Source organism: Phyllostomus hastatus, unplaced genomic scaffold (assembly GCF_019186645.2).
Source record: "Phyllostomus hastatus isolate PE091 unplaced genomic scaffold, TTU_PhHast_1.1 phas_contig_36, whole genome shotgun sequence".
In the NCBI taxonomy this organism is placed as follows: domain Eukaryota; kingdom Metazoa; phylum Chordata; class Mammalia; order Chiroptera; family Phyllostomidae; genus Phyllostomus; species Phyllostomus hastatus.
The window spans coordinates 6740201-6768074 of record NW_025333862.1 but is presented as its reverse complement, the minus strand read 5'-3'; the positions used below and the strand labels follow the sequence as shown (position 1 = coordinate 6768074).

At 38.0% G+C, this 27874-nt stretch overlaps 1 protein-coding gene across 6 annotated transcripts; it reads right to left on the bottom strand.

The window, feature by feature from the left end:
* C4BPA (complement component 4 binding protein alpha) lies at positions 1 to 27747 on the bottom strand. 6 transcript variants are annotated; one of them, XM_045841577.1, is made up of 12 exons: positions 27627 to 27747; positions 21586 to 21755; positions 20545 to 20730; positions 19406 to 19505; positions 15943 to 16028; positions 15578 to 15772; positions 9540 to 9722; positions 6904 to 7104; positions 4747 to 4935; positions 2110 to 2280; positions 956 to 1131; positions 1 to 422 (listed from the first exon to the last, which is right to left on the bottom strand). In XM_045841577.1, exons 2-12 carry the CDS (start codon positions 21746 to 21748, stop codon positions 270 to 272), a joined length of 1803 nt encoding a protein of 600 aa, XP_045697533.1. In that variant the 5' UTR covers positions 21749 to 21755; positions 27627 to 27747; the 3' UTR covers positions 1 to 269. The 6 variants fall into 6 exon arrangements, with proteins under 6 accessions (XP_045697533.1, XP_045697534.1, XP_045697531.1 ...); XM_045841578.1 differs by having other exon boundaries at positions 21586 to 21752; positions 27627 to 27742; XM_045841575.1 differs by having other exon boundaries at positions 27510 to 27647.
* Positions 27748 to 27874: the final 127 nt, after the last annotated feature.

Sequence of the window (27874 nt, the reverse complement as noted above, 5' to 3'; positions counted from 1 at the left end):
TTGTGTTTGATAATGAAATTTTAATGAAAAAATGTGCAATTAGTGTCCAAAAAAGCAAAAATATAAGCCACAAGATAATCAATAATTCTATAATCTCAAAGGACTAGCAAAAACATTAGCAAATTAGCCATTCTAGGTATTTATTACAATGAATGTTGGTGTCAGTGGGATGGTAGGGTTGCTAGACTAGAGTGATCCATATTGAATTGAAGGCAGCAAGGCACTTTTTTCTCCCTCTTCTGGGAACAATTACAGTGATGACTCCAGAGTCATTTCCTCTCCTTCTCTGTCTCTCGTTCCAGGAGTTCAATTTCTAAAGACAATTTATACAATTCCAGGGCCATTCTCACATCCTCCGGTCTCGGGAGACACTGCATGAGTTTTCTGCCTGCTTGAACTTGCTCACAGCCTGAAGGGAACTCCTAAAGGAGACATAGCTGGTGAGTGTGGTTGAGAGGTTTCTGCCCAGATTATGAGAATGGCAGGACTACAGGATCAGGTCCCAGACCAACCCTGGGTTTGATGGGTGAGCAGGAAACCAGAACACACATGGGCCCCACCATAGTCTCCCCCTGAGGGATTTAGACCTGTTCTGAGACAGCTTCCCAGAAGGCCTCTGTGGGACAGAGCTATTTTGGCCAACCATCCAAACACAGAACACAGTGTATTGTATAGTCTAGAAAAGGAAAGTTAGGAGTTAGTGCTCCTACGTCTCTGACAATGTCCTCTCCATAAGGGGCTTGGTGTTTCCTGTTCTCAAGTGAGAGCAAGACAACTTGCCACCCTAACTGACGCTTCCAGGCGCTTCCAGGGAAAACAAGAGAGCTCTTTTGAATGACTCAGGGATCCATCCTGGCAGGTCAGATCTCGCCTTTGCTGGCTGGGACAGTGCTTTAAGGTGGTACCATTTTTAGGGTTTGATAGCACAGGAACTTCCTTGAATTGTTTCACTTACCCACTCACACTTGGGCACCTCTGGATACCAGGTATGGTTCTCTAAGCAGGTGATATTTTGGGGACCGACCACAGTATAGCCAGAAGTACACTCGATGGTGACATTTTCAGATTCAACAAATTGATCCTTATCCCCAAACACCTTTCCGTGCTCTATCTCTGGTTTTGGACACAGAGCTACAATAAAAGCACAGTTAAGTAATCTGTAAATTTAAGAAAAAAAGACATGATAACAGACTAGGATATTAAAATGAACTACATGTAGGTGCTTCTAATTGTTTTATATTTTCCTATTTTGATAGCAATGATATTAGTTCCCATTTTTATTGAGGATTGACTCATATCAGTCATCTAGGCTGAGCATTTTATGTGATTTTCTCATTTAAGTCTCACTCTTCTCTATGAAGTGAGCACTCTTACTACTGCCATTTATCCAGGAGAAAATGAGATACAGAGGGGTAAGAAACTTGTTCAAGACGTAACATCTCTAAATAACATGACAGGGTATTAAAAAGCCACATGACCCCAGATTTGCAGCTGTCAGTGCAACTGTTCCTCATATTGTGTTCCACAAAAGACACCAGGGATGAAATCTTCCTTCTTGCCTATTATCTCCTGTATGCAATGATGGCAAAGTGTTATTAGACCCGTGTGCATGTAAAAATCAGACCTGATCTTGACTGCTCTTGCCCTACAACCGGTTGGCAAACTGGGAGTCCCCCACCACACACCTCCATCACGGGAAGGTGGTGCCCTGTGTGAGGCTCAGATGGAAATACCTGCCACTTCCTGGTATTTGGAATTAGTTCATGAGAGTCTGCATTCATGCCTGAGCAAGTTTCCATGGAAATTTTGCTACAGGCCACAGCTACACTCAGAGAACTTACAGCCAGTAGACGACTTCCAGAAATACACAAGCAAGTGGGAATCTGGGCTGCCTCCAGGAGGCTGAATTGTGTAACTGGGAGAAAGAAGTAGGGCACATTCATGTTCCTCTGTGTCCCTCAAACTTTTTTGTTTTGGGTACCATCTAAATATAATAATTATTTAAAATAAATCAAATCAAATGTTTTTGTTCTGCTTCTGGCTAGAAAGAAAGTTTATTCTCAATCCCTCCATGACAGTTCCACCCACTTAGCCATGGGCTGGAGTTACCTTTACATTGAGGAGCCGGAGCTGACCAGCGTGAACTACTGCAGGAGAGTATGGCCTCTCCAACCAGAGTGTATCCTTCATCACATTCATATTTAACTTCCTTAGGTTGGAATAAGTATGAAGGTATTCGTATAAAATGTCCGTGGTCAATATAAGGAGGATAAGCACAACCTTGGTGGTAAAACAAAAAAGTGAGAGAGCTTGGGTTTATAGAATATAAAACACAACACATCCCAGAATCTGTGTGGTTTGTAGGAGCCTTTGTCCTGCCCTGTTATCTTCTCTGCTCACAGGATCACTTAGCCAAAGCCAAGTACCTGTGCTGCCCTCCTGCAAGCCTCAGAATGAACCATCATGGCACTTTATCAGACCAACATGGTGATATTTTGATTATCTTCAAAAGTATAATCTGAGTAAACAAAACTGGTAGGTAGTTCAATCCCCATATTGGATCATTGGTCTATGGGTTAAGAGCAATCATAGCCATAAAAACAGAGTAGAATCTATTGATCTTACTAGGCTCCTCCTTCCTGAAGCAAAGAAAGTCAATTTAAAATATATATCATATTAACCAATGTCACCCCAATAAATTACATACATGAAAAGGGACAAATTAATGCCACTCAAAGAACTAAAGATGCAGGTGTGATCATCCTCATCATATCTCCATTTTATTTCCCCTGTCTGTCTGCTACAGATATTAGAATTCTGTAGAATTATAGTAGAATATTGAAAACTCAACATTTCAGCCCCTATTGCAGCCACTGTACCAGATGTAGTATCTTTGCTAGAGCAGACTAATATGTATTCAGGTAAATGAGGACACTGATTTAGCAAAGGGCTTCTTTCCCATTCTATTCGAAAAGAAGCTCAGAAACAGTTTGCATATGCATGAAAGGATCAGGATCATACATTTTCTGTTTTATCCCCAGGCAATGATAATGCATGTGCCCCTCCTATAATTGAGTCTGAAGTTATCATGAGCATCTGGACATCCAAATACTATCATATTAATGTACTATATTAATGGTGTCCTGTTAATTCTACTGAAGGAGCAAAAAGAAGCTAGCGTGCATGATATGAAATAGTGGAAAATATCTATATATCTATATTGATATAGAAATATCAATATATACAGATATATAGATACACATATCTATATCGAGTTTCTGACAGAGAACTCCTAAAGCCCTTGTAATTTCCTACATGAAAAGAGCACTTGAAGCATCTTTTCTTCTAATGAGGTCACTCTGGCTGGGCTCTTGGATGGGGGCTGGTCACCAGAAGGACCAAGCAAAGATCAGAAGCTTGGAATTTTCCCATATTCCAGAGAGAGCCTCACAACAGAATTAAAAATTGATCATGCCTACATGAGGAAGCCTCCACAAAGTCCCAACAGTAGGGGATTTGAAGAGCGTCCAGGTGGGTGAACACATCCACCTACCAGGAGGGTGAAGCACTCCCAACTCCACAGGCACAGATGGTCTATGTTTGGGACCTTCTGGGTTTTGCCTTATGTATTTCTTCACCTGGCTCTTCATCAGTAGTATTTATCAATCCTTTAATAAATTGGTAAATTAAGTATTTCCCTGAGCTCTGTGAGCCTCTTTAGCAAATTAATTAAACCCAAGGAGGTGGTCAAAGAACCTCTGATTTGTAGCCAAAGTTGGCTACAAGAAGTTGGGGGTAATCTGGGGACCTACTACTTGTGACTGGTGTCTGCAGTGGGGTGAGACCAGTCCTGTGGGAGTGAGCCCTTAACCTGCGGGATCTGATACCACTTCCAGGTAGAGAGCGTCATGAGTGAGTTAAATTGGAGGATTGAGAATCATGTGGGGAAACCCTCTCACACATTTGGTGACTGTAAATGTTGCCAGTGTTCTGTGTGAGTAGTAAAGGAGACACAGGAAAAACATAAGATGCAAAAAGTTTGTCTTTTTCAGTTCATGTAATGATGCTGCAGAGTATAGAAGGTAATGAATGATTAAGGAGTTTGCTACAGCAGTAAAATTGTTAGAGGTCCAGGGTTCAGAGCATGCTAGGCTATCCCATCTAAACTAAAGCTGAATTACTGTAAGTTGCATGTCCGCCACAAAGAAGGAGTCACAATGGCTAACAGGCCTTTTCAGATTCTAGAGGCAGCATGTTCCATACTTGGGAATACTATTCCAACCCTTATGCCAGGTGACACAAAAGATAGTCAGGTTTGAATGGGGCCCAGGTTAGGAGAGGCCTCTGTGGCAAGTTCAGTCAGCAGTGAAATCATTCCTGTCGCGTAGTCCCAGGACCCTGCATAGCCTAGGGTGTAGAGGTGGCTATAGTAAAAAGAGGCAGCTTTGGTAGGAAAAGGTACAAATGTCAATGGGATAATCACACCATAGACCCTTGAAATACTGAAGTAAGGCCTAATTTCATTGATTCAAAAAAGGAAACCAGGAAGGTCAAGAGAATGGGAACAACCAATATGGGGAAAAAAGAGAAATTTGGATTAGATACAGTGTTTTTAAACAAATATTTACTCCAAGAATCATGCAGCGTATCCAAATTCTTTTACCTAATTTGAAACCTTTCCTTAATAATCTCCATTACTTTGTTATGAAGAAACTTCAAAAGTAACATAATTCCATAAGCTCTTACTCTCATCACATGTTGGTGTATCAGGACTCCAGGTGCCATCTCCTTGGCAGGAAGCTTCAACACTTCGTCTCCCACTACATGAATACCAAAGCGAGTCCCCATAGAAATATTCACAGTTACTGGCCAAACTTTTCTTTTTCTGGGTAGTGATTCTGCCATTCTTTAGGTCTGGTACTGGGCAACATACCTCTTAAAAATAAAAAAGTGAGGCTAATGGTTAGTAAAATCACCATGAGGAGGCTCCTATGGCTGACCAATCTCTTCCACCATTGGAAGAGCTCACCACAGAAGAGAAATTGGGAAAACAGACAAGGGTATGCAAGACACTTTGTGTCCTCGCTCCCTGTCCCTGATTTGCTATAGTCCAATACAGTCATTTCCCCCAAACTAAATCATTTCATTAGGAGTCTCCAAAATGAGATGTTGGATTAAACCTGTATGAAAATGTAAATTTTCAAAATTATTCAAGAGCAATGACAAATAACATTTATCTCCTTATGGCTTCATTAGGGTCACATCATTATTGAGCTTTCAAATAACGTATACTTCTCCAATCACAGAAGGAAGAATGTTCTCAAAAGTTTATATCTATCTGACAGTGAATGCATAGAAATAAATTTAAATATTGCTATGCCCAGGATTTTTCTTTTTTGATGCCAAATTTAAGAGAAATAACTATTCAGATTCTTTCATTTTTAATGCAGTAAGATCTGATATAGGGATATAAAATTTTTCATCAGTAGAAATACTTTCAGATAGAACAAGATGGTATTTGCAGTAAGAGAAAACATCAGAAGAAAATAAAATGCTCTATTCTCTGTATCAGGAGCTTGACCAGCAGTACAGTGTGGTCTTGCAGTTTTACTCCAATACTCCCAGCACTCATTTGCTTATGAATTATAATAAAAATACCCAACATTCACATGATTTCTAAATTGTAACAATATTTGTGTAATGCTTTACATTGTAGAAAATACTTTTAAATATTCAATTCATGAATCCAAAGTCATATTTAATCAGATTTTATGATAAATTGGGTAAGTGCCATTGCACTTTTGCTTTTTAAATGGTTAAAGTGATCATTTGTTCAAAATTAAACTGATAAGATTATAGTAGATATATAATTTAAAAGTAGTTTTTAAACATGTATAAACATTTATACAGTAATATTTAATATATTAATTAATTTAACTTTTGTTGTTTCTTATTCTTTAAAGAAGATTCTCAAAGGCTTGTATAAGTCAATACTTTGTTATTTAAGTGGTGGCAATAATTTTTGTTAAGTATATTTTTAATTCAGTAATTTTGTTAAAATCTTTTATTCTATTTCCGCAAAATGAGTCTGAATAATTGCAATTAAACCATTAGTCCTAATATGAAATTAATAATCTTTCAATAGGATGGCCTAAACTATTCATTATTTATGCATTTCTCATGTTTTTCAAATCTTATCTATAGAATAAAGTTTCCTATATTCTGGGTCTCAGTGTCTTCACCTCTGAAACAGCAAGGTTCTGACAGATGTGTTGAAGGAAACATTTTCTTCCTCTCTTGTCAATTCATGGGCTTCTACCCATGTTTCTGCCCCTCACTCCTCTCAGAAAACAAAGGGACATCTTCTACTAATGAGACTGGAGTCTCCTTTCTATCCTACTGAGGCAAGAATACTGTGGCAGGGTCTGTCTGCCAGGACCCAGCTCTGTCAGCCTGCAGTCCCAGAACCCAGCTCTATCAGTCCACAATCCCATGCTCAAGAGACAGGAGGCACAAGTCACCTTGCAGCTGGTTGAGTTCATGATGCTTTCACAGACTTCCATCCATCAAGCACTCCAAAATCTACATTATAATTAAAAGGGCTGATGGATCTCTGACCCTGGCAAAGTTAAACTATATTCTTCATCTACCATTACCAGTAATGAAGTAATACTTAATCAGCATAATGTTTGACTTCTAAACCTGGGATAAGGGAAGGTTATAATTTCTCAGCACCTCAAACTTCAAAACCTTTATGGTCTCTTCCGACAATAATAGTCATTCTACTGAATTAGTATAATTATAAATTTATCTTAAGGAATACAATTATATTCATTTAAGGTAGAAAATCTTATCATGTGCTGGCATTTAATACACTAAAAGATTTTAAAAACAGAAACTCACCCTCACATTCTGTATATGGGGTCCAGCTAAAATTTCTCTGACAAGCCACAGTCATGGGCTTATTTCCAGCTGGTTTATAGCCAGGATGACAGCGGTACCTCAGTACAGTTCCAACTTCATACATTTCACCTTTCGTTGGTCTGTGGTAGCCATGTATTTCCCAGGAAGAGTGTGGGATATCTGGCAAGTCAGTACAACTATCTGTTCATGAAAGAACAAGGGAAAAGGACAGCATTACTAGGGATGCAACATGATCAGTGAGCCTGTCCTATCAAAGGGTGTCATGTGTTCGTTCCTTCAGGGATTACCCAGCCTGCCATGGCTAATGAATCAGCCACACCAGAAAACACGCACTTGGCACTATTGCTCAAATAGACATGTGTACAACACCAGAGAAGTTCTTACTAAACATTATTAAATGGTTTCTGTGAGTCCTACCAACTATGCAAACGTTAATTCTCCTTGCTCCTCATTGCACTTCAGAAAGTTTCATCTCTGAATTGAATTAGGCTTGCTAGATAGATGTGTCTGGAAAACCCATCTGGGATTTGTCCCAGACAAATCTTTCTTATTTCCTGACTGATTGGGAAAAATAAACAAGTTATTTCCCTCATCCAGATGACACCAGGCACTTTATCACTAAAGGGTTGATCAAGGACAAACAAACTCCAAGCAAGTTTTGAGCCTTGTACTTGTGTCTTGTCATCTTTACACTTTCCCGATACTACTGATTTATATCATATGGGAATATAATACAAACATCTGCCAAGTTGGGGCTGTGAGAAGGAGGGTGGGGGAGATAAGAACTGGTATTGTCACCCAGCTGTGCCCACCACCAAGTGTAGATATTCCACAGTCCAGTGATGGGAGATAGCATTTGGCTGCCAAAGCCACTGGAACAGCTCTCCTGCAAGGCAGAAAATGGCACCTGAATTTGTCACCAGATGCCCCACTTGGATTCTCCCTATGTAATGAAGGTCAGAATAGAGGAGCAGACACTAATGTCTGGCTGCTGCCACCTGAAGCCTGGGACTTTGAAAAATGCTATCACAAGATGTTTACTGGAAGCTAAATCCACTCCAAATAACTATTACACCCCAACAATTTGGGGAAGACAGGAATTGCCATGCATGAGTCCACTGTAAATAGTTATCCCAAAAGACTGCTGGGGACTGGGTACATACCCTGGCTCCAATGTAATATCTCCCACTGTTTGTTCCAAGTCTCTATAGATTATGTTAGATAAATGCTTATTAATTTATTTTAATTCATTTGATTAATCTCCAGAGATCTTAAATGGTTGACTTTGCTAATTATGACCACTTATTAGATTGGAAAGAAGTTTTCTGAAGTGTTTACACCACTAATCTAGAAGTTCCCAGGGTAAGGTTCTTGACATTTAATAAGAATAAAAGTGAGAGTTCAAGGCATATATGGCTTCCTCCCATTTCCAGCTGTATGACCTTGGGGAAGTCACTTAATCTTGGCAGATTTCTCATCAGTAAAATGAGTACAATGATAGTGCCCACAATTTGTGGGAGGATTAATCAAATAAATTCTTGTTATATACCTAGAATAGTGCCAAATTATCATTGTTACTATTCATAATATTTTTTATTTTTAATTATAATTTACTTTCAATATTATTCTATATTAGGTTGAGGTGTACAGCATAGTGGTTAGACAATCATATACTTGACAAAGTGGTCCCCCCCAAATTTTAAGTATCCACCTGGCCCCATATATAGTTAATACAATATTATTGACTGTATTCCCTATGCTGAAATTCACACTCGTATGACTATTCTGTAACTACCAGTTTGTACTACTTAATCCCTTCAGCCATCCAAGCCCCGTACCCTCTAGTACCCATCAGTCTGTTCTCTGTATCTATGAGCCTGTTTCTATTTTGTTTGTTTAATTATTTTGTTCTTGAGTTGCCACATATAAGTAAAATCATATTTGTTATTTTTTATGATCCATATGAGTTTATAATTTCAGAATGTCAAAATCATAGTTCATACAATAGTTTTATACAAGCTAGAAAGTAAGGCATTTTTCCTCAGGATACTTTGTTATTTATCTTTCAAAACAATTATCATAATATAGTTTTTTAGAACAAAAAAATTTCTATCAACTGCAAGAAAACTGTTGGAAATAAATATACTAACCTACAGCATCTGCTGTGTTACTGTTTCTCCCTAGGGAGTGTGTACAACCTGCACAACTGCATGGGACAGTCTTATATGATGTTTTATGATCTTGCACAGTGTACTGTAATCAGACTTTTTTCCAACAAGAAAAAAATAAAGAAAATTATTTATCAAAATTTAATTTTTTTCTGTGATTCAAGTGGTCTTAGGCATACAAATATTCCCTCACCAATATTTTAAAGATACCATGGTATCTTTCAAAAAAATTTAATGTATTGATTTTAGAGAGAGTGAGAAAGAGAAAGAGAGAGAGACATTGATTTTGTGTTACATTTATTTATGCATTCATTGGTTGATTCTTATATGTGCCCTGATCAGGGATTGAACCTACAACCTTGATGCACTGGAACAATGCTCTAACCAACTGAGTAACCCGGCCAAGGCCTGGCCAAACATTGAAATTCCTTTATGGTCCATACTTACTGATCTCACAGATGGGAGGAGTTGGATGCCAGTTGTTATCAGCTCCACAATGGATTAAATTGCTGCCTTTGAGGATAAAACCTTTATTGCAGCCAAATGAAATAGAGTCTTTGTACTTATAGTTGGGTCCAAATCCAACGAGTATCTTTCCATTTTTAACATCTGGCTTAGGACAGCTGATTCCTAAAGAATCATAAAAAAATACAAGTGAATTATAAAGAGAAATGGCAATAAGGATATTACTGTTATTGTTAATCCAGTTCCATGAATAACAAAAAGCCTGACATAATACCTATCAATTACATACAAGGAAAACATTTTTAAAAGCATATATATAATTTCAGCTTTTATAAGTCTCAGTAAAAATGAGGTCCCATCACATTGATTCTATTATCAGATGGTTGTGGGTAATTCCAACTTCCTCATTTTTCTCAAGAAAAACCAGTCATATATAACCCAGAAGAAACACATTTCTCAAAGTTCACAAACCTTTCCCTTATAATAACCTACTTTCCTGGATGATTTTGGTGGTAGGTCAGTGGCAAATGGTAATTATATAACATTCATGATGATGAGGCAGCCAAGGCATCAGAGATCTGCACCCTCACAAGCAAAGAACAAATTGCCCCCACCCATAGCATTCAGTCAAGTCCTGCCACCTTTATTCCTCTACAATCCCTCAACTTCTCTCCAGGCCCACTGCCTGCCTACAAATGAAGCCATTTTCACTCCTTGGCTAGATGGTGCCTATGGGTTAAATTTTGTCTCACTTCAAATTGTCGGCCATTCTGCAGGCAGTCACCTTTCTAAAACGCAACACGTAAGATGGCAGCATGGGCAGACGACATGGCTGACCTCTTCACACAACCACAACAAAACTACAACTAAAATATAGAACAACCATCACTCAGAACCATCAGAAATCAAGTTGAATAGAAGTCTGACAATTACAGAATTAAAGAAACCACATCCATCCAGACTGGTAGGAGGGGCACAAATGAAGAATGGGTTGCTCCCACACCCACTTGTAGTGGATAAAAATTCAGAAGGAATATCTTGGGAGTGAGGAGTCCCAGGCCCACACCAAGCCCCCAGCCCAGGGTTGAGTGCTAGGAAGATAAGTCCCCACAATTTCTGGCTGCAAAAACCAGTGGGGATTGAGTCAGTGGAAGAAACTGTTGGAGCACCAAGCAGTTCCTCTTAAAGAATCCACACACAGACTCATCTACTCAGACTCACTCCCTCTGAGCTCCAGCACTGGAGTAGCAGCTTCAAAGTCACCAGTGATATAGAGGGAGGAACTGAACTGTCTGGAATCAAGGCAAGCACAGGCCATTGTTCCTTTTCTAAACCCTCCCACCAAGGAGCCACCAAGCTCAGGCCATATCTGAGACTCCATCAATCTGGCTACTACTGTTTGACCCCACTTGGGGATCACCAGAGACTCTGCCCAACCCAAATTACAGGCCCTCCCAAGCTGCTTTTTCATAAAAATGGCGGATCTTGGTTTGTGCTTCACAGCTTCCTAAATCCTCTCAAACAAACAGCAGTTGGCCTCAGTGAGCTCCAGGCCTGGAACTAGCAGCCTAGATTCATAGCTTGGCTTCACCTGAAGTCTCCAAGCCGAGCACAAGTAGCAGCCATTTCATACTGCCTTATAACTCAGGAAAGGTGGCCCCAGGGAAAACACAGGTAAGGGCTGATCATGGCCTGCACCACCCGGGAAATCCCAGGGCTAGCACACCCAGTGGACAGCTACAGACCACATTGGAGCACCACCACCATGCACCTACACAGCTGATCCTCCACGGAGGGCAGAGGTTGGTGGTAAGTCAGTCCTTACAGCTGACTGGCCTGTGTAAATCCCTCCCATTGATCTGCCAACAGCAACCAAGGCTCAACTACTCTAAGAGGAAGGTGTACTCAGCCCACACAAAGGGCGTACCTCATATTACCAGCTTGGGTGGTAGGGGATGCTGTGCCACTAGACCCTATGAGACACCTACAATATTAGGCCATACTACCAAGACTCAGGGTCAAAGCAGCTGTACTTAATACATAGAAACAAACACAGGGAAACTGCCAAAATGAAGAGACAAAGAAACATGGCCCAAATGAAAGAACAGATCAAAACTCCAGAAAAAGAGCTAAACAAAATGATGTTAAGCAATCTATCAGATGCAGAGTTCAAAACACTGGTTATAAGGATGCTCAAGGAATTTAGGGAGGACCTCAACAGCATAAATAAGATCCAGTCAGGAGAGTTCTAGCCGAGATGGAGGTATAAGTAGAAACACTTTGCTTCCTTGCACAACCAAAAGGAAGGTAACAACCCATCTAAAATTAATATAACCAAAATCACCAGAAAATCAAACTTCATGGAACTCCAATGACCAAGGAATTTAAAAAAAAATCAACCAGAAAAGCCAGACCAGCAGCACTGCAGAGCAGCAAAGAGGGTTGCCCTGCCTGGGTGAATACGTAAGGCCCCAACCCCTTACAACCTAACATCTGCGCCAAGACAAAGAAATATGGCCCAAATGAAAGAACACAGTAAAATCTCAGAAAGAGAACTAAGCAATGAGGAGATTACCAACCTATCTGATGGAGCATTTAAAGCGCTGGTAATCAAAATGCTCACAGAACTAATTAAGCTTGATCAAAAAATAAAAGAACAAATGAAAGATACCCAAAATGAAATAAAGCAAAATACTTAGGAAACCAACAGTGACAAGAAGGAAACCAGGATTCAAAACAATGATTTGGAACAAAAGAAAGAAACAACCATCCAACTGGATCAAAACAAAGAAAGAAGAATCAAAAAAAATGAAGAGAGGCTGAGAACTCTCTGGGGCAACCTGAAACATTCCAACATCCGAATTATCGGGGTGCCAGAAGGAGAAGAATAGCAGCAAGAAAATGAAAACTTATTTGAACAAATAATGAAGGAAAACTTCCCCAATCTGGCAAAGTAAATAGACTTCCAGGAAGTCCAGGAAGCTCAGAGAGTCCCAAAGAAGTTGGATCCAAAGAGGAACACACTAAGACACAACATCATTAAGTTAACCAATATTAAAGACAAAGAGAAAATCCTAAGAGCAACAAAAGAAAAGAACAGTTACCTACAAAGGAGTTTCCATAAGGCTATCAGCTGATTTCTCAAAAGAAACCTTACAGGCAAGAAGGGGCTGGAAGGAAGTATTTGAAGTCATGAAAAGCAAGGACCTATGTCCAAGATTACTCTATCATGCAAAGCTTTCACTTAGAATGGAAGGGCAGATAAAGTGCTTCCCAGATAAGGTCAAGTTAAAGGAGTTCATCATCACCAAGCCCTTAATATATGAAACATTAAAGGGATGTTTAGAAATATCCTAAGAAAAAAAGATAAAAAATACAAGCAGTAAAATGACAACAAACTCACAACTATCAACAAATGAACCTAAAAGAAAAGGAAAACAATGAAAACAAAAACTAAGCAAACAACCAGAACACGAACAGAATCAGAGAAATGGACATCACACAGAGGGAGTTCAGTGGGGAAGGGGAAGGGAGGAATAGGGGGGAAAGGTACAGGGAAGAAGCATAATTAGTAGGCATAAAATATATTAGTAGGCATAATTAGTAGGCATAAAATATATTAGTAGGCATAATTAGTAGGCATAAAATATATAGTAGAGATAAAAATTGGTATAGGAAACAGAGGATTCAAAGAACTTATATGTACAACCCACGAACATAAACTAAGGTGGGGCAGGATGCTGGAGGGGTGGGAGGCAGGGTAGAGGGAGGATAAAGGGGAAAAAATTGGGAAAACTATAATAGCATAATCCATAAAAAATACTTAAAAAATAATAAATAAAAGCTCAAAAAATAAAATAAATAAAAGGCCTCACATAACAATACAAGAAAAAAAGAAAGAAGATCCAGTCAGAAATGAAGTATACACTAATTGAAATAAAGAACAATTTATAGGAAAACAACAGTAGAGCAGATGAACCCAAGAATTAAATCAAGGACTTGAAACATAAGAAACAAAAAAAAAACAACCAATAAGAATAGCAAAAAGAAAAAAGAATTTTAAAAAATGAGGATAGTATAAGCAGCCTCTGAGACAACATCAAGAGGTCCAACATTCACATCATGGATGTGCCAGCAGGAGAAGAGAAAGAACCCAATTTCATGATGTGAAATTGGAAATCTATTTGAAAAAATAGTGAGAGAAAATCTCCCTAATTTGGTGAAAAAAATAGATATGCAAGTCCAAGAAGCACAAAAATTCCCAAACAAGATGAATGCAAAGAGACCCACTCCAAGACACATCATAATTAAAATGCCAAAGGTTAAAGATAAAGAGAGAACCTTAAAAGCAGCCAGAGAAAAGAAATTAGTTACCTACAGGGGTGTTCCCAGAAGACTGTCAGCTGATTCTCAAAAGAAACTGTGCAGGCTAGAAGCAATTGGCAAGAAATATTCAAAGTCATGAAAAGCAGAGGCCTATAGCCAAGATTGCTGTACCTAGCAAAGCTATGATTTAGAATCAAAGGGCAGATAAAGAGCTTCCCAGATAAGAAAAAATTAAAGGAGTTAATCATCACCAAACCATTATTATATGAAATGTTAAAGGGAGTTATTTAAGAAAAAGAAGATGATCAAAACTATGAATAATAAAATGGCTATATATGTATGTTTGTGTATCTACATATATATAGCCATTTTATATATATATATTTATATATTTATAAATATATCTTTATACATACACACACATACACACCAAGAATTGAATCTAAAAAACAAAATAAACAAACAAGAACAGAGAATCATGGATGCTGAGAACGTTTTGATGGTTGCCAGATGGGAGGGGAGTAGGAGAGAATGAGTGAAGAGGTGAGGGGATTAAGAAGTACAAATAGGTAGTTACAGAACAGCCACGGGGATGTAATGTACAGTATAGGAAATGGAGTAGCCAAAGAACGTATACGCATGACCCATGGACGTGAATAATGGTGGGGGAATTGCTTGAGGGAGTGGAGGGTGCTGGGTGGAGGGGACAAAGCCAGAAAAATCAGGACAACTGTAACAGCATAATCAACAAAATATTTAAAAAATAAAATAAAATGCAACAGGTTAAATCCCCTGGTTAAAGTCTTTCACTGCCTCCCCATCACCTTCATCCTGAACTCCTGAGAGAAACACATGAGGCCCTTTATAACCTTTATAATACTTTCCAGCCTCAGTATTTGTCATTCTCACCTCCCATAGTCTAGACTCCACACATTGAACTGTTTGCAATATCACACTTGCATCCCCTAATTTGATTGTGTCTTACAGGGAATCAGAATAACAAGTGATACTATGTAGGCACTGAGTGGCAAAGGAGGATTAGCAAACTAGCAAAACCACAATATATCTTTTGCCTCAATTACTGCTTACTTGGTCCTGATAACCTTCTTAATAGGTTTAGCTTACCCTGTACACATATGTGGTTGACATTACATGTACTAACCAAAACTTCCAGCTTGGATTCCTGAACAGACAAAAGATGACATTTCCAAATTTCCTTAGGGTTGATAGGGTTTACACAGTACTAGTTTTAGACTAAAGGCTGCAATGTAAAGTGGTATGTGGTTATTTCCAGGCCAAAGTTCTTAATAGCCAGAGCACAATTTGTTTTTCTCTCTTCTTCTACTGATGACTTTGTGAAAGTGCTTTTTGATGTGGAGGTACCACAAGAGTCAACCTGGAATGCTGAGGTGGTTGCTAAACTAACATCTAGAGTCTCCTGGACTTGAAGTACACTTGGTGTGCATGAGAATCAACTTCTTCGCAAAGCCAATGAGATATTGGCACTGTTTGTTACTATATTGTAATGGTACAGCATGCATCAGCATCAGTGAACCAAATAAATGACTTTCATTATTGCAATAAGTAGCTTCCTTTTGAATCATTTTATTTACCCCAATAAATTTACTTTCCTTGCTCCTTTACACAAAAGAGAAAAATTCAAAGGAGAATCCAACAATTCAACTTCAACTTACTTTTACAAGTAGGAGGGCTGGGGCTCCAGACGCCTTGTGTTTTATTCACCACTGTGCAGGAAATGGAAGCTTCACCTAACATTGAGAAGCTGGGGTCACAGCTGTAGGTGACCGAAGAGCCATATGTATAGACATCTTCACTTCCACCACTGTACTTCCCATTGCTGATGTCTGGAGGGGACTCACATTGGGCAACTGGGATGATTAAGCAAAGAGGAAAAAATAATCAGGGAAGTCATCTACCAAATCTCACATTCATGATGCAAATTCTAATGTAGCATACAAAAAGTAGCAAATATGCACAGGAGTTTTATTACCTAACATAGTATAAGTTTATAGTCAAATCAGAGAAAGTCTTTACTTACTTACACATTCCGGGAAAGAATTACTCCAGCCAACTGTTTTATCTTGGAGCTCACAATGACTAGTGGTTGGGCCCACTAAGATATATCTGAATAAAATAGGATCAGAGATTTTAATGGAATTGTTCCTACCCTAAATTAAATGACATAAAAGCTTCTCATCAAATAGAATTGTGACTCAGCACTAAAAGTGAAGAAATAATGTTTTCTCAGATAACACTGCCCATTGACCACTCCACTTAGTAAAATTTCACCACTTCAATGAGATGTGTGTGTTCATTTGTTCTTTTATTCTGTTTATTGAGCATCTACTAAATGTCAGTCATGGAGTTCATCCAGAGTTCAAGCAAGACAATATGGTATTTAAGAAAACTCATTTGAGTGTGTTATGCAGTTTGGGTGAGAGTACCAGCTAGATAACTGCCTTCAAACTCCTCTGGTTTACAGTTGCCTTTAGATTTCCAGAGGCTTGCCCTCACCCATACGCCATTAATTCCCTGTCCACGATCCACATATTTATACTCTTGACAATTTCTAAGCTTTCTGACCTTATGCATTATGGTAACAGGAAACAAAAATGATTATTACCATGTTTTCAAAGTGTAATGTCATCAAAGAATAACCTACAGTATGACTGAACACTAACATAAATGCTACCTTCAACAATTTAAGAGTCCCTCGAGTTTATTTAATGATAATTTATAGAAAACAAATCATTTTTAAAAAATCATTAAAAGAAAATCTTTTACTAAGACAGAATACAGTGAGAATTAAATATGTCTTTATTTTAAAATTTCTCTAAAATGCATTTTTTCTATCCTAGCCCAGAAAACCAGTGAAAAGCACTGTTTTTGGTTATTCCAACAGGAACACATCAATGTGCCACAGCACCACAGTGCTGAATTGTCTCACTTTCCTTTTTAGCAGATATTCACAATAAGGAAAATAGAGTAAACATGAGAAAATAAAAAAAATAAGATGAATATAACAAAAAAAGATCAGAGAAAAACGTGAGGTATAGATGACAAGCAAAGGAGGATCAATTTATACTTAATTGGAGAATGTGAAGAAGAAACACACACAAAAACAGCTACTTCAAATGCATTTCAAATAAATGTTACAAAACTAGAATAACACTTTAATCTAAAAAATTGTGTATCACATAGCAACAAAAATTAAACAAAATGGCTTGTATCAAAACAACTAAGAGTAGGATTATTAGATTTCAAAGATAAAGAATAACAATATCTTTGGACAGCTAAAGACCAAGTCACACACAAGAATAAGAAATCCAGGTAGGCATCCGAGGTCTCTACTAACACCCACTAAAAAGGATATGCAGCAATATTTAGAAGATAGTCAAGAAAAGAAATTACGAGTCAAGAACTTTATATCTGGTCATGTTATCCTGTAAGTATCAAGGCCTCAGATAATATTGAACCTGTAAGAACTCAATTAACAATTTTTACTTGGAGCTTTTCTTTTAGGAGATCACTGGATGACAAACTGTAGCTAACCACATGATGATATGGGACATTTCAGGCAAAAGTGAAAACACAAAACATCTGGCATTAAGCACTAAAAATACAGATCTGGAACAAAGACAAAGGTAGGGTGACTGAATGAAATGTAAATATTATATGCTCTGACAGTGTGGAAATAATATAACTGACAAATAATAGCAGATAAAGGAGAGAATGGAAAATAAAACAAACTCCCTCATTGCCTCATCTGCAGGAGTTGGGACTGAAATCAAGCTGTAGGCATATTTGAATATTTAACAGTAATGTTAAATATAAATGCTAAAATAATAAAAATGACATAAATTAACTGGTAAACAAGACAGAATATGATAGGGAAGACAGGAGAGAATACAAGATCAGTTTACTGTTGCTCATAACAAGGAACAAAATTTTTTGAATTAAGAAAACTTTTATGAAACTATAAAACTCATATAGAAAATGAATTAATCATGAATGCATAGCTCAATATATTTTCACCATAAGAAAACAAGTACTGTTAGAAATATTCTGGAAGAAAACAATAATAAGTAGGACTACCATACTGGCTATTAAAACATATAAGGCCTCAATAGGTAGATGACTATGAAATGGGTATATGAATATATAGGCAAAACAATGGCATTGGTATACTTTGAAGAAAAGTTTTAGTTCATATTAGAAGCGAGGTCTAAACCCTAATATACATAGGTTCATGTGTGTATATGATAGGAAAAGTAGGTTTACAGTTGTCTGTATGGAAAATAATATAATAATTAATAATTAATAATATAAGAATAAACTCTGGTTTCACAAACTTACAACTGTAAACCTACTTTTCCCCATGCTGTGTGTGTGTGTGTGTGTGTGTGTGTGTGTGTGTGCACACGCGCGCGTGCACCCTAGGAATTAAGAATAAAAAGTTAAGTCAAGAGAAAAAAGTAGGCAAAGAACATACCCAATAGTTTACTAATAAACACAGACATCTCTTAAACATATAAATGCTCAACACCACTCATAGTAAGAAAAATATACATTGAACCTATAGTGCGATTTTATTTTTACCTCTTAAATTGGAAAATTTTTAAAAATTGACAAGTTTTCCAAAGTTTGACACCACACTTGATCGGAAAGTTTATAGAGAAATAAGCATGTGCATACTCTGCAAAACCATGTGACCCCAAGGGAGAACAATTTGCAATACCTTTCAAATTTTAAAATATATGTATTCTTTGACTCAGAAATCCCACTCTGGGAATTTACCCTACAGATATAACTACATATTTACAAAACGATATGTGGCAAGGTAATTCCTCAGAGCACTGTTCAGAATAGCAAAGGACTAAAGACATCCATGGATCAACCAGAGATTACTAATTCATGACATTTCCCACAATAAAATTTAATGCCATTGAAAAAGGAAATTAATGGAGAGCTTCTTTATACACAAACATGGAAATATCTCCTGTATATATTCATAAGAAAAAATAAAGCAAGATTTTAAAATTACCTTTGTGATTGAAAAGGTGCAAAATAAAAATGTATTGTATTTGTATTTGTAAAATTAAACACTAGAAAGACACATTAAAAAACTAATAAAAGTAGATCCCCATTTAAGGACAAGGTATGAATGGGGTAGATGGTGAGAGAGTGAAAGCAAGGATTCCACATATACCTTTTGGATCAGTTTTATTTCTGAAATATATAAACACCTTAGCTAAAGGTTTTTTTTTAAGATTTTATTTATTTTTAGAGAGGGAAGGGGGGAGAGACAGACAGACAGACAGACATACAGACACATCAATGTGCGGTTGCTGGGGGCCATGGCTTGCAACCCAGGCATGTGCCCTGACTGGGAATCGAACCTATGATGCCTGGTTTGCAGCCTGCGTTCAATCCACTGAGCTACGCCAGCCAGGGCGCTAAAGGTTTTTTAAAGCGTTGTTTCTAGATGGCCTCGCACTCACCCTTCTAAACAGTTGAATTCTATATGTGATCCAAAAGAGTAATCTGTCTTAATGATCACTCGCCCATTACGTAATTCTCCTGGGTTGCTGCACACTTTCTCTGTGAGAAAAGTTAAAATAAGGATGAGTGATTTCAGGTACTCACAGATATGACATTAGAAAAGGAAACAGGCCAAAGAACTTACATGTACCACCCATGAACATGAACTAAGGGAGGGGGGAAGGCTGGAGAACTGGGGGGTGCAGGGTGGAGGGGGTATTAAGGGGAGAAAAAATTGGGAAAAATATAATAGCATAATAAATAAAACATACTTTAAAAAAAGGAAAAAGAAAAGGAGACTGATTAGCTTTGACCTCTGCTTCTGGAAAGACCAGAAAGAAAGATCGGGAACTTATTTCTGATCCAGACTTGCTGAATTTTTACTTTGGAGGAAAAATTTTTAATTGATCTCATCTTTTTTCTGGTATATTTTACCAAATAGAGAAAATGGTCAGTTAAATCACGATGGTGGTGGAGCCTCTGGTCAAGGGTCCACCACGCTGAGCAAGGAGCTCTGCTGCATTCCATGTCAGTGGCACAGACTTTGCACTTAGACCACTCACAAATGCATGTCCTTGGTCAGAAAAGGAACAACCAAAAAAGTAGAGATTGCATGCCCTCATTATGGGAGAAAAATCACAGAAAATATTCTCATGTGAGAAAATCACAGCATCTTCTTCCAAGCACAGAAGATATTCTGGGTAAAGTTTCTTTGGAAACCATATTACTAATTTCTAGCCATTTAACTTCTTATAATTTTGTAAAGAGTGAATCTGGTTTTAATACATTAAAATTGAATTTGTAGTTAACTTTTGCAAGAATTGTTTATAGAATTAACATTGTAAAAAATAGACTTACAAAAGTCAATTTCACCAATGCTACTAGGTAGCTCCTAATTTTTCTGTTTAACTTATTTGTTTGTAGGCTTATTTATGTTTTCCCAAAAGTGGCACACAGTTATACTGAAATCAGTCACTGACAAACTGGGTGATCTCTTAGTGACCAAAAGTTTTCATTTGCATTCAGAAAGCTTTGCTCCTGAGACAACTTAACAAAAAAGTAAAAGGCACAAATAAGAAAAATAAATTATCATACTTACTGACACAGAAAAAATAGTATTCCCATTTGCCTTTTTTGTCACAGATAAGATAAGTATTTCTTGAACTGGTCCTAGTGTATCCTGGGCGGCAGTTGTATTTCAGAGCAGTTCCAGATTTGTAGTTTGTCTCATTCAACTCATTTTCGGGAAAAGCAAACTGTAAATGGGGTGGGGGACCACAATCACCTGGACACCAAAATGACAAAGAGCACCAAAAGTTATGGCTTGGGTTGCAGCATCTTAGTGTTTTCAGTAGTAGGATGTTTGGAGAAGGAACCATTCTTTTCTCCTCTAATCAAGAAAAATAATAATTCCTATTATTATATCTCTATAGTTCAGTGAATTCAGTGACTGATTAGTAATACATGTTTGCTGATAAATGATGACAAAAGGCAGAATTTTTCATCCTTTCTCTATTATATATGAGATGATTTATTTTAAAAGAATGGCTGACATGATTTCATCAGCCTGTCAGATTTTCCATATCTGTTGACTCAGATGCATTTGCACAAGGTCAAAAGTCCCTACAATTTCCCTCAACAGAGACATAACATTTTTAATTTGTACTTTTTGGACCTTTTGGATTTTGAATGATACAAAGGGAGAAACATGAAGCCCTTAAGATTTTTAAGATTATAAAAATCTTAATCCTGTTTTCCCTCTCCATTCTGGGTAAACCCAGTGGCAGTGAAAATTGTTCAGTCAGGCTGATAGCTAATATAAATTTTTCTCACATGTCATGGCTGGCAGACAGATTGGGAAATTACTGGAGAAGAAATCTAGTGAGAAGTGTCTAGAAAGAAAATAGCCTCTTTCATGGGTAAAGCAAATTCCCCTAAATTTCAAGTAACTCCAAATCCCCTTAAATTCCAAATTTCAAATAAATCCAAAATCCTGGTCAAATAAACCCTTGGTTGCTGAAGATCGATTTCTGCAAAAAAAAAAAAAAAACCTTAAGTATCTATCTCTTTGTCAGTCTTAAAAGTGGACAAGTAGATGAACTTGAAAGTTTATTGCCATCTAAACTTGTTTATTACTCACCGAGAACACTAGCCAGTAGAGCAGCCACCAAGGTCATTTGGAACAGAGTTGAGTCAAAGACTATCCACAGCCTAGAGAACGGCTGGGCTGTACTTTTCCCCTTTCTATCAAGGGTCGTATTTGGAGCTCTCGAAGGGTTCATGACCTGAGGTTTCTCCAACATTTTTCTGCTGAAAAAACTCAATTTAATAAAGTCATTGAATTCCTACTTTTCATAAAGCACTAAGCTAAATGCTACGGGATCCATGTCCTCAAGAAAATTACAGTCTATACTAGAAGAAAAAACACATGCACAAATGTTCCTACACAAGGCAGTGAGTGTTAGCTTCTGGAGTGGCAGGGGACGTGGTAGAGCTCTACTAGAAAGACAGATTAATTCCAAGTGGAGAGATAGGAGGTGGCTGTATCTGAGTTAAGTGTGCCTTAAAAGTTAGAGACTGGATACAGGGCAAACTGGGGGAACAGTAGACAATATTTCAATGTGGCTGGAAAATAGCATCTGAGATGGGGAGATGAGTGTTATGGAGAGGCCAGCTTATAGTTGTGTCTGAATCAAGTTTACGAATTTATGGACACTACTCTTTGGGGAATAAAGAGACATTATTTTTTGTTTGGAATTTTGTTTGTGGTTTGTTTGCTTTAAAGCTAAGGAATGACACATCATTGTGCTTTAAGAAGATCACTGTCTTATGTGTACATGAGAGACTGAAGAAAGAGAAGAAACAGGGAGATTGATTAAGAAGATCAGGTGAGCCACAGAGATGATCTGACCAAGGAAGTGGCAGACAATTTAGAGAAGTGGGAACAATGTAAAACAAGACAAAAAAAAAAGCAGAAAAACAATGAGATAGAGAAAAGGAGTTGAATCACTATATATAGTTTTGGGAGTTTCTTATGACAACTGTCAACTAAGACAATAAACTGTTAGGCAATTTGCGGCTTTGAAAAAAATGATTCTATATCTAGCGACATATAGATCTACATATGTATATATCTAGAGATATACAATGTACTTTCTTTATTTAATGAGATTATTTAAAAATTTGTTTAAAGCAAAGTCATGAAGGATATTTTTGTCTTCACCACTACTTTCTTTCCCTTGGGGGAAAAAACAATATACAAATTTGCATTAGAAATAGTCCTTGTCTTTAAAGGAATATATGAAGTTCACTCCAAATGAACTGTTGGGTTTTATCTCTTATTCTAATACCTCTGTTAGATCCAGATGAGTCTACACTCCCATGTGTCCATAATTTATATCAAGCACATGTCCATTTAGATGAAGGGTGTCACCTCAATATTTCCCTTAAAGATGTTTCTATCCCACACTATAGGGGGGAAAGTTTACAGTGGCCCTTCACATTATATGGAGGGGCCCAGCTTCATTGAGTAATGACCCATAGAATTTTATTTTTCCAAAATTCATTTCTGATGGAGCCATTAAATTCAACCTAATGAACAATTTATCAGGTGATATTTTTACTAAAAGTGTGTTTACAGAATTTGTATTGAATGGATTGAGGATCTATTTTATCAGTGAGGAGGGAGGAGCACTTATAAATGGAGGCTCTTCCCCATCTGTAACCTGAAGTCATCGTGGAATCAACTAGTCAACAGAGGACAGCAAAGAGGAGAGGAATAAACAAAAACTAGTGCTCGTCCCCCCTCAGGTTATGGCAGGAGGTAAAAGGCAGCCTCACATCCAAACCCTACACTGTGAGGTAGGATTTCCATCATCAGCCTCACACTAAGGCCATAGACCCAGGAGAATAGTATGTGGCCAGGCCCTGGGGCACAGACTCTGAAGTTAGACCCAGGTCATGTGGGGTGAATCCTGGTTCACCACATGAGAACTGTGTGTCCCTGGTCAAGATACTTAGTGCTCTAAACTCCTCTAAGCTTCAGTTTCCTATTTTATAAAATAAGAATAACTATACATGTCTCCCAGAATGGCTGAGAAGGGGCTTGGCTTGTTGCCTGGACATCACGTAATAAATATTCGGAAGGAATATTAGGAAAGACAGTGACAGAATTGGTGTTGCAATGTGACTCTGACAGGACCAGAACTCCTAGAAGTCAAAACATCATTATAATAATGATGTAAAATTGTAACAACAGATGACTGTATCATCTGGGATTTTAAGCCCCAGGGCAGAGGAGAGCCCACTGGACTTCGGCCAGCCCTTGGATGGGTTTTCACTGTGGCTCTTGGTAATAGTGGGACCTACAGCCACACTCAGTGGCCTGGGCTGCTTCTTTCCTCACCCTTAACTATCTTCCTGGGAGGGACTCATCGGCTCCCATGACTTTAATCACCATCCATGAATCACTCAGACCTCTGGAACCGACTGTCTCCTGCAGACACAAAACCTTATGTGCTCCATAAACTCAACTGTTCATAAAAATCTTATTCTTGTCCTATTCCCTCCCATGTAAAAATTGAACCATTCAGGCCTGCCTCCTTTATTCTTGTTGCTAACTAGTGGAACTCAAGTGCTTAGCCTGGAAGAAGTTGGCAAAAGAAAGCAATATGAGAAGGAGATATTTTTTCTGTTTCCTGCAGCTGCAGAAGAGCAGGTATCTGCATCATGAAACAGACCTTGCAAACGTCCGTTTTTTCTAAGGAAGGAGTTGTGCTTGGACTTTAGAGATTTAGCTTTGCCAATTGAAAGTAACCTTTAACCCTAGAAAAATCTATAATTCTGACTGGTTATTTCAACAATTTTTTTGTATGAGATAATATTTAAATTAACATTTGTTTTTGAAAGGTATATTTATCAGGGTTTGTTTTTTTTGTTGTTTTTTGCAAATCCAGAAATAAATGACCACTTTCCTCTTCTTTTGCAATCCTAAAAGTAAGATAAACTTTTTGATTCTTGGATTTTTTAAATTTCAACATTATTGAGGTGTAAGTGACTAATTGTAGGTTATTTAAAGTATACATGTTGGTGATTTGACATACAGATGCACCTGCAAAAGGATCCCCCACTATCTAGTTAATTAACATATCCATCATCTCACATATTTATTTTTGACCTTTTTGGCCAGAACATTTAAGTTCTACTCTCTAGCAAAGTTAATTATACAATACAGTATTATCAACTGTAGTCACCATGTTCTACACTAGGTCCTCAAACCCACATCTCATGCTCAACGTTTGTACGTTTTTACCAGCCTCTCTGTATTTCTCCCATCCCCATTCCCATCTCTAGCCCTGGCAACCACTTTTTAGATTTCGTACTGAAGCAAGCAAAAAAACATTTTTAAGTTATATTTTTCAAGGTTCAGATCAGTATTTCCAACTGTTTTATTTTTACCTCTCAGGCACCTTGAATCCAACAGATTCCAAACTAAATGTACTATCTTCCTTTGAAAGCTACGTGACCTCTGTGCTTTCTTCTTCAGCTGAAGTAGTAATCTCCACACAGCCTCCCTGACCAGAAACCTGAGTCACCCTAGCCTCCTTGCTCTTGGCCCCTTGTCATATTCAGGGTGGCCTGGTCCTATCACATTGGCCACAGCAGCAGTAGAATCTCTCACTCTCTTCTACACTACACTTCCATAGTCCAGGCTTAGGTTCTCATCATTTCCTTCACTTTACCCTAGACCACCATGAAAGCCTCCAAACATTTGTACCTAGCTTCCACATTGGTGTGGTTATAATCCTGAAAGTCTACTTACTTAAAAACTCTCATGGTTCCCAATTCCTTAAGTCCCCATACCCCTCGCTCTGCTTCTGCTCACTTAAACCATTGCGCTTCAACTTCATGAAGGTGCTTACCTTTTCTAAAACATATCCTGGAATTATTTTAAACAACTTCAGCTATTTGCATAGAATGCCTCTTGTGCATGAATGCTCTTACCTCCAGCCTCGAGATCATATGTCCCCTCCTTGATGAAGAATTTCCCAACACCACTAAGAATTATAAGTTTCTTTTATATTTCCCTAGTGTATTTCTGATACCTTAATGGTAGCATCACATTGTATTATATTCACCTTTGCCTCTTGAAGTAGATTGTAAGTTCTTGAAAACAAAGAAGTTATTCATTCAACTTTCTAGCCCCAACCTGCTATTATTGTGTGTGGAAAAAATAGTTATCCAATAAATTTGAAATAAATGAAACTCAATTTAGTTTCCTCTTAAGAACAACTAACTGCCTTCCTGAGGACCAAATGAAATAATGCGTGTGAAGTGGTTTGTAAATTTTGAAGCGATACAGTGATCTGACTTCCCTTACTAGCTCTCAGGATGTGTGGTAGCTCCGTTGACCAGGTGCAACATTTGTGGTTCACCAGCTTACTCCTTGTGGTCCCACAGCAGAACCTGCACAGAACTTAGCAGGCCCCAGAGTGTCGAGAGGGAGGTTAGGACTTAGAAGCTGAGAAGACCTGGGTCTGAGTCCCAGCAATACCATCACCTAAGTCTGTGATCTTATAGAAGCTACCTCAGCTCCTTGGATCTCAGTTCCTCATCACTAAAACAATGACATTAAACTTAGATCACCTTTTATGCCCTCAAAAGTCTACAATTCTGAAACTTCCCATGGAAAAGCTATGACTTCCCTAGCATATGCCCCCAGATTTCAGTGACATCATCACCTCTTAAACTCTTATGGAAATCAAACCAACTCAAGAGCCATAGTCAGCACTGGTCAGTGCAGTAAAATTTGAGAGGCACTGGGAAAATCGTCAGCCCCCAAATTTCTTCTTTCATTAGAGATTACTCTTTTAAGTTAGTGTGTTTTATCTAAACAACTCCTTTTAAAATTTGGGATAATATTTTCTCCAGTCTCAAGTGGAGTGTCTCCTTGCTTACACCTGCATTCTCAACTGTACCACTTTCAGACTCCAGAAAGAACTTGCTTGCACACTTTCCCTCCCATCCTAGAATATCTTATCTATCAGCTCCACCTTCTTGTATTTATATTATATTCAAATGTATCTCTACACTTAATACAAACCTTCTTGATGCTTCTTTTTATCCTGGATACTCTACTTTTTATTCTCCTTGTATCACTCTAGGTAGAGCAAGACAGGAGTCAACAAAAAGAAAAGCAGCTTAAGAATTAAAATGAACCCTGGCCGGTGTGGCTCAATGGATTGAGTGCCAGCCTGCAAACCAAAGGGTCACCGGTTTGATTCCCAGTCAGGGCACATGTCTGGGTTGCAGGCCAGGTCTCCAACAAGGGGCACATGAGAGGCAACTGCACATTGATGTTTCTCTCCCTCTCTTTTTCCCTCCTTTCCCTCTCTATAAAATAAATAAATAAAATCTTAAAAAATAATAATTAAAATGAAGACCAGGATAGTACTATGTCCTGCCCATCCAAAAAGAGCATCTCTAGAAGAAATGATAACCAACATTGCCATATTCAAAGAGCAAGGGAGAGAAAGAAGGTAAGGAAGATTAAGACCTCTAACTTCAAAACTAACTGGAGACTGAACAATATCCTCCTTATTATCAAATATAAAAGCCATGGTAAAGGAGGTATAGTAGAGTTAGTAAAACTTCCAAGGGAAATTATACCAATTTTCAGAATGTAGACTATGAAAACCAGGATTCCTTTGACCCCCTTTGGGAAGTCTGGCTTACTTCCTGCCTCAACTTTCCTACATGGATAGACAGTAAAAAGCAAGAAACCAACAGACTCGACTTTTACAAACAATAACAAGAGCAATGTCTTCTTTTCTATTTCAGTTTACTTTATGAGTATATATTATTATTCCCCCATTTATAATTAAAAATTGAGGCTTAGTGAGGTTAAACTTACTCTTCAAGTCATGTTATACACTAATATAGTACTCCTGAAAAGATTTCTGCTGAAAACACCCCCAAGTGTTTGTCTTACCCTTCCAATCGTGAACTCCTCAAAGGGCCAGACCACCAGCCTTTCTCCCAAGATACCCTAAGTAATCCACTGACCTGCAGGTAGCTGAAGAAGAAGTAGATGATTCTATCACGGTGCCTTGGATAGTCTCTCAAGGAAGAAAACTTCCTTGATCTCTAATAGTCCTAGTTCCCCCCTAGATAAGAGCTTACCAGAAAACCCTGAAGTTTGCTAGAAATTGCTCCACCAAAAAGTCCCAGAATTCCAGCCATGTGGTTGGCTGATCAGAGAGGGCTTAATAAAAATGGATGAGCGGATTCAACTGGCCCCGTGAATGATTAACAACAGAAATACAGCACCAGTGTTTACCTAATCTCTTTCCTCTTCACTAGCCCTCATTCTTGATAATATGTTGCAATCATTTATTTCTCCTTGCCAACCATTTCCCCTAAATGAAAAT

What these genes read in the sequence shown, in the direction of transcription:
- C4BPA (XM_045841577.1), bottom strand. Translation starts at nt 21,748, where the DNA reads ATGTTGGAGAAACCTCAGGTCATGAACCCTTCGAGAGCTCCAAATACG. An exon ending in CAGCCCTCCTACTTGTAAAA is followed by an intron (nt 9,723 to 15,577) that starts GTAAGTTGAAGT and finishes ATGATTCTTTAG; the next exon opens with GAATCAGCTGTCCTAAGCCA. An exon ending in TCCTCCCATCTGTGAGATCA is followed by an intron (nt 7,105 to 9,539) that starts GTAAGTATGGAC and finishes TTTCATGAACAG; the next exon opens with ATAGTTGTACTGACTTGCCA.